The sequence below is a fragment of the Gobius niger genome (genome assembly GCF_951799975.1).
Source record: "Gobius niger genome assembly, chromosome: 13".
Classification (NCBI taxonomy): domain Eukaryota; kingdom Metazoa; phylum Chordata; class Actinopteri; order Gobiiformes; family Gobiidae; genus Gobius; species Gobius niger.
Genome location: NC_136864.1, coordinates 557636 through 570582, shown reverse-complemented (window position 1 = coordinate 570582; position 12947 = coordinate 557636). Strand labels below are relative to the sequence as shown.

Below are 12947 nucleotides of genomic sequence, written 5' to 3'. Positions count from 1 at the left end.
TACTATACTATATACTATACTATATACTATACTATATACTATACTATACTTTACCATACTATACTATACTATACTATACTATACTATACTATACTATACTATATACTATACTATATACTATACTATACTTTACCATACTATACTATACTATACTATACTATACTATACTATACTATATACTATACTATATACTATACTATACTTTACCATACTATACTATACTTTACCATACTATACTATACTATACTATACTATACTATACTATACTATATACTATACTATATACTATACTATACTATACTATATACTATACTATATACTATACTATACTATACTATACTATACTTACTATACTATACTATATACTATACTATACTTTACCATACTATACTATACTTTACTATACTTACTATACCATACTATATACTATACTATATACTATACTATACTATACTATACTATACTATACTTTACTATAACTATAACTAACTATAACTAACTATAACTAACTATAACTAACTATAACTAACTATAACTATAACTAACTATAACTAACTATAACTATAACTAACTATAACTAACTATAACTATAACTAACTATAACTATAACTAACTATAACTATAACTAACTATAACTATAACTAACTATAACTATAACTAACTATAACTAATTATAACAAATCATAACTAACTAAAACTATAACTAACTATAGCTAACTAAAGCTATAACTAACTATAACCAACTATAACCAACTATAACTAATTATAACTAACTATAACTAACTACAACTAACTACAACTAACTATAACTAACTACAACTAACTATAACTAACTATAACTAACTACAACTAACTATAACCAACTATAACTACAACTAACTATAACCAACTATAACCAACTATAACTAATTATAACAAATCATAACTAACTAAAACTATAACTAACTATAGCTAACTAAAGCTATAACTAACTATAACCAACTATAACTAATTATAACTAACTATAACTAACTACAACTAACTACAACTAACTATAACTAACTATAACTAACTATAACTAACTATAACTACAACTAACTATAACCAACTATAACCAACTATAACTAATTATAACAAATCATAACTAACTAAAACTATAACTAACTATAGCTAACTAAAGCTATAACTAACTATAACCAACTATAACTAATTATAACTAACTATAACTAACTACAACTAACTACAACCAACTATAACTAACTACAACTAACTATAACTAACTACAACTAACTATAACTACAACTAACTACAACCAACTATAACTAACTACAACTAACTATAACTAACTACAACTAACTATAACTAACTATAACTAACTACAACTAACTATAACTAACTATAACTAACTACAACTAACTATAACTAACTACAACTAACTACAACTAACTATAACTAACTATAACTAACTACAACTAACTATAACTAACTATAACTAACTATAACTAACTATAACTAACTACAACTAACTATAACTAACTATAACTAACTATAACTAACTATAACTAACTACAACTAACTATAACTAACTACAACTAACTACAACTAACTATAACTAACTAAACTAACTACAACTAACTATAACTAACTATAACTAACTACAACTAAACTACAACCAACTATAACTAACTACAACTAACTACAACTAACTATAACTAACTACAACTAACTACAACTAACTATAACTAACTATAACTAACTACAACTAACTATAACTAACTATAACTAACTACAACTAACTACAACCAACTATAACTAACTACAACTAACTATAACTAACTATAACTAACTACAACTAACTACAACCAACTATAACTAACTACAACTAACTACAACTAACTACAACTAACTATAACTAACTACAACCAACTATAACTAACTACAACTAACTATAACTAACTATAACTAACTATAACTAACTACAACTAACTACAACTAACTATCACTAACTATAACTAACTACAACTAACTACAACTAACTACAACTAACTATCACCAACTATAACTAACTATAACTAACTATAACTAACTATAACTAACTACAACTAACTACAACTAACTATCACTAACTATCACTAACTATAACTAACTATAACTAACTATAACCAACTATAACTAACTACAACTAACTACAACTAACTACAACTAACTATCACTAACTATCACTAACTATAACTAACTATAACTAATTACAACTAACTACAACTAACTACAACTAACTATCACTAACTATAACTAACTATAACCAACTATAACTAACTACAACTAACTACAACTAACTACAACTAACTATAACTAACTATAACTAACTATAACTAACTATAACCAACTATAACTAACTACAACTAACTACAACTAACTACAACTAACTATCACTAACTATCACTAACTATAACTAACTATAACTAATTACAACTAACTACAACTAACTACAACTAACTATCACTAACTATAACTAACTATAACCAACTATAACTAACTACAACTAACTACAACTAACTACAACTAACTATCACTAACTATAACTAACTATAACTAACTATAACTAACTACAACTAACTACAACTAACTATCACTAACTATCACTAACTATAACTAACTATAACTAACTATAACCAACTATAACTAACTACAACTAACTACAACTAACTACAACTAACTATCACTAACTATCACTAACTATAACTAACTATAACTAATTACAACTAACTACAACTAACTACAACTAACTATCACTAACTATAACTAACTATAACCAACTATAACTAACTACAACTAACTACAACTAACTACAACTAACTATCACTAACTATAACTAACTATAACTAACTATAACTAACTACAACTAACTACAACTAACTATCACTAACTATCACTAACTATAACTAACTATAACTAACTATAACCAACTATAACTAACTACAACTAACTACAACTAACTACAACTAACTATCACTAACTATCACTAACTATAACTAACTATAACTAATTACAACTAACTACAACTAACTACAACTAACTATCACTAACTATAACTAACTATAACCAACTATAACTAACTACAACTAACTACAACTAACTATCACTAACTACAACTAACTACAACTAACTATCACTAACTATAACTAACTATAACTATAACTAACTACAACTAACTATCACTAACTATAACCGACTATAACTAACTATAACTAACTATAACTAACTATAACCAACTATAACTAACTATAACTATAACCAACTATAACTAACTATAACTAAATATAACTATAACTATAACTAACTACAGCTATAACTAACTATAACTATAACTAACTGTAACTAATTAAAGCCAACTATATCTAACTATAACTAACTATAACTAACTATAACTAACTATAACCGACTATAACTAACTATAACTAACTATAACCAACTATAACTAACTATAACTATAACCAACTATAACTAACTATAACTAAATATAACTATAACTATAACTAACTACAGCTATAACTAACTATAACTATAACTAACTGTAACTAATTATAACCAACAATAACTAACTACAACTAACGATAAGTAACTACAGTTAACTATAACTATAACAATTACTAACCTCTAACGAACTGTAACTAACTAATGACTTGATTAAACATTTTAATGGAGATAATTATGGCCATTTAAGAATAATTTACTGATGGGTTGTGTTTGTTTGTATATATAGACGTTTACTATATATTGTTTGTATAGAGGTTTATTCTATATTTGTATATATAGAGGTTTATGATATGTTTGTTTATATAGAGGTTTATTCTATATTTGTATTTCCTGTGTTTGAGCTGATCTGAGGTCAGATCTGACACTGTGAATCATTTCAGACACTTTTTGGAGAAAGACCTTTTTAAACAGTTAAAGTTTAAATAAATAACTTTGACTTTTACAGATGTTTTTGGTTCACATGATGTTTGTGCTTAAACATCTGCAGGAACTAAAGAAACTGACGTTAAGTTTGATTCACTTCAGTTCATATTTTTAATCGCACTAAACCTTATGTTGTAGTTAATGTCCCGGCCCAAAGTAAAACAGAACGTGAACATTTCTTCATATTGATGACTTTAATAAAACTCTAATAAAACTTTAATAAAACTAATAAAACTTTAATAAAACTCTAATAAAACTTTTATAAAACTTAAATAAAACTTTAATAAAACGTTAATTAAACTTTTATAAAACTTTTATAAAACTTTAATAAAACTTTCATAAAACTTAAATAAAACTTTAATAAAACTTTAATAAAACTTTTATAAAACTTTTATAAAACGAATAAAACTTTAATAAAACTAATAAAACTTTAATAGTAGTAGTAATAGTAGTAGTAGCAGTAGCAATAGTAGCAGTAGTAGCAGTAGCAGTAGTAGTAGTAGCAGTAGTAGCAGTAGCAGTAGTAGCAGTAGCAGTAGTAGCAGTAGTAGCAGTAGTAGCAGTAGTAGCAGTAGCAGTAGTAGTAGCAGCAGTAGCAGTAGTAGCAGTAGTAGTAGTAGTAACAGTAGTAGCAGTAGTAGCAGTAGTAGCAGTAGTAGCAGTAGTAGCAGTAGCAGTAGCAGTAGTAGCAGTAGTAACAGTAGTAGCAGTAGTAGCAGTAGTAGCAGTAGTAGTAGTAGCAGTAGCAGTAGTAGCAGTAGTAACAGTAGTAGCAGTAGTAGTAGTAGCAGTAGCAGTAGTAGCAGTAGCAGTAGCAGTAGTAGCAGTAGTAGCAGTAGTAGTAGTAGCAGTAGCAGTAGTAGCAGTAGCAGTAGCAGTAGTAGCAGTAGTAGCAGTAGTAGCAGTAGCAGTAGCAGTAGTAGTAGTAGCAGTAGTAGCAGTAGTAGTAGTAGCAGTAGCAGTAGTAGTAGTAGCAGTAGTAGCAGTAGTAGTAGTAGCAGTAGCAGTAGTAGCAGTAGCAGTAGTAGCAGTAGTAACAGTAGTAGCAGTAGTAGCAGTAGTAGCAGTAGCAGTAGTAGCAGTAGTAACAGTAGTAGCAGTAGTAGTAGTAGCAGTAGTAGTAGTAGCAGTAGTAGCAGTAGTAGTAGTAGCAGTAGTAGCAGTAGTAACAGTAGTAGCAGTAGTAGTAGCAGTAGTAGCAGTAGCAGTAGCAGTAGTAACAGTAGTAGCAGTAGTAGCAGTAGTAGCAGTAGCAGTAGTAGTAGCAGTAGCAGCAGTAGCAGTAGTAGCAGTAGTAGCAGTAGTAACAGTAGTAGCAGTAGTAGTAGCAGTAGTAGCAGTAGTAGCAGTAGTAACAGTAGTAGCAGTAGTAGTAGCAGTAGTAGCAGTAGCAGTAGCAGTAGTAGTAGCAGTAGTAGCAGTAGTAACAGTAGTAGCAGTAGTAGTAGCAGTAGTAGCAGTAGCAGTAGCAGTAGCAGTAGCAGTAGTAGTAGTAGCAGTAGTACTCTCAGTAGTAGTAGTAGTAGTACTGTCAGTAGTAGTAGTAGTAGTAGTAGTACTCTCAGTAGTAGTAGTAGTAGTACTGTCAGTACCTGATGTATCCGATCTGAGGTCTGTGACTGAGTTTCCATCGATACGACGTCTTGTCTTTCCAGCCCGAGTTTCGCGGATCTTTCCAAAGCAGCGTCGTCTGTCCCGGGGTGTCGCCCGTGTGCCACAGGGCGTTACGCAGGTACTCCCCGGGGCCCGTGTCCGACTTCACCGCCTGCAGGGAGGGGGCGGGGTCAGAGGGGGGGGGGGGGGTGAGGGAGAGGAGGGCGGGGTCAGAGAGAGGAGGGTGGAGTCAGGGAGAGGACGGCAGAGTCAGAGAGAGGAGGGCGGGGTCAGGGAGAGGGGGCGGGGTCAGAGAGAGGGGGCGGGGTCAGAGAGAGGAGGGCGGAGTCAGGGAGAGGAGGGCGGAGTCAGGGAGAGGAGGGCAGAGTCAGAGAGAGGGGGCGGGGTCAGAGAGAGGAGGGCGGAGTCAGGGAGAGGAGGGCAGAGTCAGGGAGAGGGGGGCGGGGTCAGAGAGAGGGGGGCGGAGTCAGAGAGAGGAGGAAGTCAGGGAGAGGAGAGCGGAGTCAGGGAGAGAAGGGCGGAGTCAGGGAGAGGACGGCAGAGTCAGGGAGAGGGGGGCGGGGTCAGAGAGAGGGGGGCGGGGTCAGGGAGAGGGGGGCGGGGTCAGAGAGAGGAGGGCAGAGTCAGGGAGAGGGGGGCGGGGTCAGGGAGAGAAGGGCGGAGTCAGGGAGAGAAGGGCGGAGTCAGGGAGAGGACGGCAGAGTCAGAGAGAGGGGGGCGGGGTCAGAGAGAGGAGGGCAGAGTCAGGGAGAGGGGGGCGGGGTCAGGGAGAGAAGGGTGGGGTCAGAGAGAGGAGGAAGTCAGAGAGAGGAGGGCGGGGTCAGGGAGAGGAGGGCGGGGTCAGGGAGAGGGGGCCGGGTCAGGGAGAGGACGGCAGAGTCAGGGAGAGGAGGGCAGAGTCAGGGAGAGGGGGGCGGGGTCAGGGAGAGGAGGGCAGAGTCAGAGAGAGGAGGAAGTCAGGGAGAGGAGGGCGGAGTCAGAGAGAGGAGGGCGGAGTCAGAGAGAGGAGGGCGAAGTCAGGGAGAGGAGGGCGGGGTCAAGGAGAGGAGGGCGGAGTCAGGGAGAGGAGGGCAGAGTCAGGGAGAGGAGGGCGGGGTCAAGGAGAGGAGGGCGGAGTCAGGGAGAGGAGGGCAGAGTCAGGGAGAGGGGGGCGGGGTCAGGGAGAGGAGGGCAGAGTCAGAGAGAGGAGGGCGGAGTCAGGGAGAGGAGGGCGGGGTCAGAGAGAGGAGGGCGGAGTCAGGGAGAGGAGGGCGGAGTCAGGGAGAGGAGGGCAGAGTCAGAGAGAGGAGGGCGGAGTCAGAGAGAGGAGGAAGTCAGAGAGAGGAGGGTGGGGTCAGGGAGAGGAGGGCGGGGTCAGAGAGAGGAGGGCGAAGTCAGGGAGAGGGGGGCGGGGTCAGAGAGAGGAGGGCGGAGTCAGGGAGAGGAGGGCGGGGTCAGGGAGAGGAGGGCGGGGTCAGAGAGAGGACGGCAGAGTCAGAGAGAGGAGGGCGGGGTCAGGGAGAGGAGGAAGTCAGAGAGAGGAGGGCGGGGTCAGAGAGAGGAGGGCGGAGTCAGAGAGAGGACGGCAGAGTCAGAGAGAGGAGGGCAGAGTCAGGGAGAGGAGGGCGGAGTCAGAGAGAGGACGGCAGAGTCAGAGAGAGGAGGGCGGGGTCAGGGAGAGGAGGAAGTCAGAGAGAGGAGGGCGGGGTCAGAGAGAGGAGGGCGGAGTCAGAGAGAGGACGGCAGAGTCAGAGAGAGGAGGGCAGAGTCAGGGAGAGGAGGGCGGAGTCAGGGAGAGGAGGGCGGAGTCAGAGAGAGGAGGGCAGAGTCAGGGAGGGGGCGGAGTCAGAGAGAGGAGGGCAGAGTCAGAGAGAGGAGGGCGGAGTCAGAGGGGGGGGGGCGGGGTCAGGGAGAGGAGGGCGGAGTCAGAGAGGAGGGCAGAGTCAGGGAGGGGGCGGAGTCAGAGAGAGGAGGGCGTGGTCAGGGAGAGGGGGGCGGGGTCAGAGAGAGGAGGGCAGAGTCAGAGAGAGGAGGGCGGAGTCAGAGAGAGGAGGGCGGGGTCAGAGAGAGGGGGGCGGAGTCAGAGAGGAGGGCGGAGTCAGAGAGAGGAGGGCGGAGTCAGACGGGAGACGTTTAGCCTGTGCAATGTATTTTCCCATTAGCCGTTAGCATTAGCCTCAAACCTCCCACTGTTTGAACTCTCCAGCTCCACATTCAGGTTTAGATTTGGGTAAAACTGGAGAAAAGTTAAGGTTGGGGTTCAGAGGTTAATCAGAACGGAACCATCGCAATAACATCGTGATCCCAGTTTTGCCGTAAGTGACTTTAACATGAACGGGAAGGTTTTACAAAGTTTGAAAACGTTTTGAAACAGTTTTGGAAAATATGTGTTTAAGTTTAAAACAGTTTTCGGAAGATTTTGGGAAAGTTTGTAAAGGTTTTGGAATTTGTGGGAAATTTGGGGAATTTTTTTGGAGTATTTTGGAAAAGTTTTGTGAAAGTTTTGGAATTTTCTAAATTTGTAGACTTTTTTGGGGAATTTTTGAAATTTTTCAGATTTTTTTTTTTTTAAGTTTTTGAAAAAATTGGGAAAGTTTAAAACCGTTTTGGGACGATTTTGGGAAAGTTTGTAAAAGTTTGGGAATTTGTTTGAAAGTTTTAGAAATTGTGGGAAATTTGGGGAGTTTTTTTTTTTAGAGTATTTTGGAAAAGTTTTGGGAAAAAATGGGAAACTTTAAAACGTTTTGGAAAAGTTTTGGAATGTTCTAGATTTGTAGAATTTTTGGGGGAATTTTTGAAATGTTTTGGAATTTTTTTTTTTACGTTTTTGAACAGTTTTTTAACTTTTTTTAAAAAGTTTTGAAAGTTTTGGAAACAGTTTGGGAAAGTTTTGGAAATTTCTAAATTTGTAGAATATTTTTAGTTAATTAATATTATAATTCTAGAAATTTTTTGGATTTTTTTTTTTTAAGTTTTTGAAAAAATGTGGGAATGTTTAAAACAGTTTTGGAAACGTTTTGGGAAAATTTGGGGACAGTTTGGAAAAGTTTTGGAATTTGAAAGTTTTAGAAATTGTGGAAAATTTGGGGAAATTGGAGTATTTTGGAAAAGTATTGGGGAAAAAATGGAAAGTTTTAGGAAAGTTTTTGAATCTTTTTGACTTTTTTTTTTAAATGTTTTGAAAGTTTTGGAAACAGTTTGGGAAAGTTTAAAACCGTTTTTGGGAATGTTTTTTAAAAATGTTGTAAAATTTGAAAGCAGTTTTGGAGCAGGTTTGAACCCTTTGCGTCAGTTTTGGTGAAGTAAAGCGTGCTGCGGTGGCGCCCCCTGTGGCCGCACCTTGAGCTGCAGCGCGGGCGCGGCGTTGGCTCTGAACGGGACGCTCTGCCAGTACGTCTGCTCCGTCTGCTTCCACATGACCACGTAGAAGGAGGCGGAGTCCTGGTACCCGAAGATGAAGCCGGCGTAGTCGTCGTCGGTGACCGTGTTCACGTGAAACGTCCCCTCGAAGTCCACGCCGTTAAACGCCGTGTAGCCTGAGAGGACGACGGGAGACAGCGCTTTACCCAAATCTACTGAAGAGGTTTTCAGGATCTCCAGCTGCTCGCGCCCCTCCCCTTTCCACAGCTGGATGGTGGAAACATCTGTGTCTGATAATCGGACTCACCCACGGCGAGTCCCGGGTCGCTGTTCATCGTCTGCACGATCTCCATCCCCTGAAACACCAGAGTCAGAGAAACATCAGAGTCAGAGAAACATCAGAGTCAGAGAAACATCAGAGTCAGTGAAACATCAGAGAAACATCAGAGTCAGAGAAACATCAGAGTCAGAAAAACATCAGAGTCAGAGAAACATCAGAGTCAGTGAAACATCAGAGTCAGTGAAACATCAGAGAAACATCAGAGTCAGAGAAACATCAGAGTCAGAAAAACATCAGAGTCAGAGAAACATCAGAGTCAGAGAAACATCAGAGTCAGAGAAACATCAGAGTCAGAGAAACATCAGAGTCAGTGAAACATCAGAGTCAGAGAAACATCAGAGAAACATCAGAGTCAGAGAAACATCAGAGTCAGAGAAACATCAGAGTCAGAGAAACATCAGAGTCAGAGAAACACCAGAGTCAGTGAAACATCAGAGAAACATCAGAGTCAGTGAAACATCAGAGTCAGAGAAACATCAGAGTCAGAGAAACATCAGAGTCAGAGAAACATCAGAGTCAGAGAAACATCAGAGTCAGAGAAACATCAGAGAAACATCAGAGTCAGAGAAACATCAGAGTCAGAGAAACATCAGAGTCAGAGAAACATCAGAGTCAGAGAAACATCAGAGTCAGAGAAACATCAGAGAAACATCAGAGTCAGAGAAACATCAGAGTCAGAGAAACACCAGAGAAACATCAGAGAAACATCAGAGTCAGAGAAACATCAGAGTCAGTGAAACATCAGAGTCAGAGAAACATCAGAGTCAGTGAAACATCAGAGTCAGAGAAACATCAGAGAAACATCAGAGTCAGAGAAACATCAGAGTCAGAGAAACATCAGAGTCAGAGAAACATCAGAGTCAGTGAAACATCAGAGTCAGAGAAACATCAGAGAAACATCAGAGTCAGTGAAACATCAGAGTCAGAGAAACATCAGAGTCAGAGAAACATCAGAGTCAGAGAAACATCAGAGTCAGAGAAACATCAGAGTCAGAGAAACATCAGAGAAACATCAGAGTCAGTGAAACATCAGAGTCAGAGAAACATCAGAGAAACATCAGAGTCAGTGAAACATCAGAGTCAGTGAAACATCAGAGTCAGAGAAACATCAGAGTCAGAGAAACATCAGAGTCAGAGAAACATCAGAGTCAGAGAAACATCAGAGTCAGAGAAACATCAGAGTCAGAGAAACATCAGAGTCAGAGAAACATCAGAGAAACATCAGAGTCAGAGAAACATCAGAGAAACATCAGAGTCAGTGAAACATCAGAGTCAGAGAAACATCAGAGTCAGAGAAACATCAGAGTCAGAGAAACATCAGAGTCAGAGAAACATCAGAGTCAGAGAAACATCAGAGTCAGAGAAACATCAGAGTCAGAGAAACATCAGAGTCAGAGAAACATCAGAGTCAGAGAAACATCAGAGTCAGAGAAACATCAGAGTCAGTGAAACATCAGAGTCAGAGAAACACCAGAGTCAGAGAAACATCAGAGTCAGAGAAACATCAGAGTCAGTGAAACATCAGAGTCAGAGAAACATCAGAGTCAGTGAAACATCAGAGTCAGAGAAACATCAGAGTCAGAGAAACATCAGAGTCAGTGAAACATCAGAGTCAGTGAAACATCAGAGTCAGAGAAACACCAGAGTCAGAGAAACATCAGAGTCAGAGAAACATCAGAGTCAGAGAAACATCAGAGTCAGAGAAACATCAGAGTCAGAGAAACATCAGAGTCAGAGAAACATCAGAGTCAGAGAAACATCAGAGTCAGAGAAACATCAGAGTCAGAGAAACATCAGAGTCAGTGAAACATCAGAGTCAGAGAAACATCAGAGTCAGTGAAACATCAGAGAAACATCAGAGAAACATCAGAGTCAGTGAAACATCAGAGTCAGTGAAACATCAGAGAAACATCAGAGAAACATCAGAGTCAGAGAAACACCAGAGTCAGTGAAACATCAGAGAAACATCAGAGTCAGTGAAACATCAGAGTCAGAGAAACATCAGAGTCAGAGAAACATCAGAGTCAGAGAAACATCAGAGTCAGAGAAACGTCAGAGTCAGTGAAACATCAGAGTCAGAGAAACATCAGAGTCAGAGAAACACCAGAGTCAGAGAAACATCAGAGTCAGAGAAACATCAGAGTCAGAGAAACATCAGAGTCAGAGAAACATCAGAGTCAGAGAAACATCAGAGTCAGAGTCAGAGAAACATCAGAGTCAGAGAAACATCAGAGTCAGAGAAACATCAGAGAAACATCAGAGTCAGAGAAACATCAGAGAAACATCAGAGTCAGAGAAACATCAGAGAAACATCAGAGTCAGAGAAACATCAGAGTCAGAGAAACATCAGAGTCAGAGAAACATCAGAGTCAGAGAAACATCAGAGTCAGTGAAACATCAGAGTCAGAGAAACATCAGAGTCAGAGAAACATCAGAGTCAGAGAAACATCAGAGAAACATCAGAGTCAGAGAAACATCAGAGAAACATCAGAGTCAGAGAAACATCAGAGAAACATCAGAGTCAGAGAAACATCAGAGTCAGAGAAACACCAGAGTCAGAGAAACATCAGAGAAACATCAGAGTCAGAGAAACATCAGAGAAACATCAGAGTCAGAGAAACATCAGAGTCAGAGAAACATCAGAGTCAGAGAAACATCAGAGTCAGTGAAACATCAGAGTCAGAGAAACATCAGAGTCAGAGAAACATCAGAGTCAGAGAAACATCAGAGTCAGAGAAACATCAGAGTCAGAGAAACATCAGAGAAACATCAGAGAAACATCAGAGTCAGAGAAACATCAGAGAAACATCAGAGAAACATCAGAGTCAGAGAAACATCAGAGTCAGAGAAACATCAGAGTCAGAGAAACATCAGAGTCAGAGAAACATCAGAGTCAGAGAAACATCAGAGTCAGAGAAACATCAGAGTCAGAGAAACATCAGAGTCAGAGAAACATCAGAGTCAGTGAAACACCAGAGTCAGAGAAACATCAGAGAAACATCAGAGAAACATCAGAGAAACATCAGAGAAACATCAGAGTCAGAGAAACATCAGAGTCAGAGAAACATCAGAGTCAGAGAAACATCAGAGTCAGAGAAACATCAGAGAAACATCAGAGTCAGAGAAACACCAGAGTCAGAGAAACATCAGAGTCAGAGAAACATCAGAGTCAGAGAAACATCAGAGTCAGAGAAACATCAGAGTCAGTGAAACATCAGAGTCAGAGAAAAATCAGAGTCAGTGAAACATCAGAGTCAGAGAAACATCAGAGTCAGTGAAACATCAGAGTCAGAGAAACATCAGAGAAACATCAGAGTCAGAGAAACATCAGAGTCAGAGAAACATCAGAGAAACATCAGTCAGAGAAACATCAGAGTCAGAGAAACATCAGAGTCAGAGAAACATCAGAGTCAGAGAAACATCAGAGAAACATCAGAGTCAGAGAAACATCAGAGAAACATCAGAGTCAGAGAAACATCAGAGAAACATCAGAGTCAGAGAAACATCAGAGAAACATCAGAGTCAGAGAAACATCAGAGAAACATCAGAGTCAGAGAAACATCAGAGTCAGAGAAACATCAGAGTCAGAGAAACATCAGAGAAACATCAGAGTCAGGGAAACATCAGAGTCAGAGAAACATCAGAGTCAGTGAAACATCAGAGTCAGAGAAACATCAGAGTCAGAGAAACATCAGAGAAACATCAGAGTCAGAGA

The 12947-nt window shown here is 39.3% G+C and overlaps 1 protein-coding gene across 1 annotated transcript in view; it reads right to left on the bottom strand.

The window, feature by feature from the left end:
- Window positions 1-12947, bottom strand: part of thbs3a (thrombospondin 3a) — a 57008-nt gene that overhangs the window by 1580 nt on the left and 42481 nt on the right. The window contains exons 17-19 of the mRNA XM_079569634.1: window positions 9200-9248; window positions 8872-9068; window positions 5532-5704 (exon numbers count right to left, since the gene is read on the bottom strand). Coding sequence (XP_079425760.1) covers window positions 5532-5704; window positions 8872-9068; window positions 9200-9248 — 419 coding nt within the window. The remainder of the gene's footprint in view (window positions 1-5531; window positions 5705-8871; window positions 9069-9199; window positions 9249-12947) is intronic.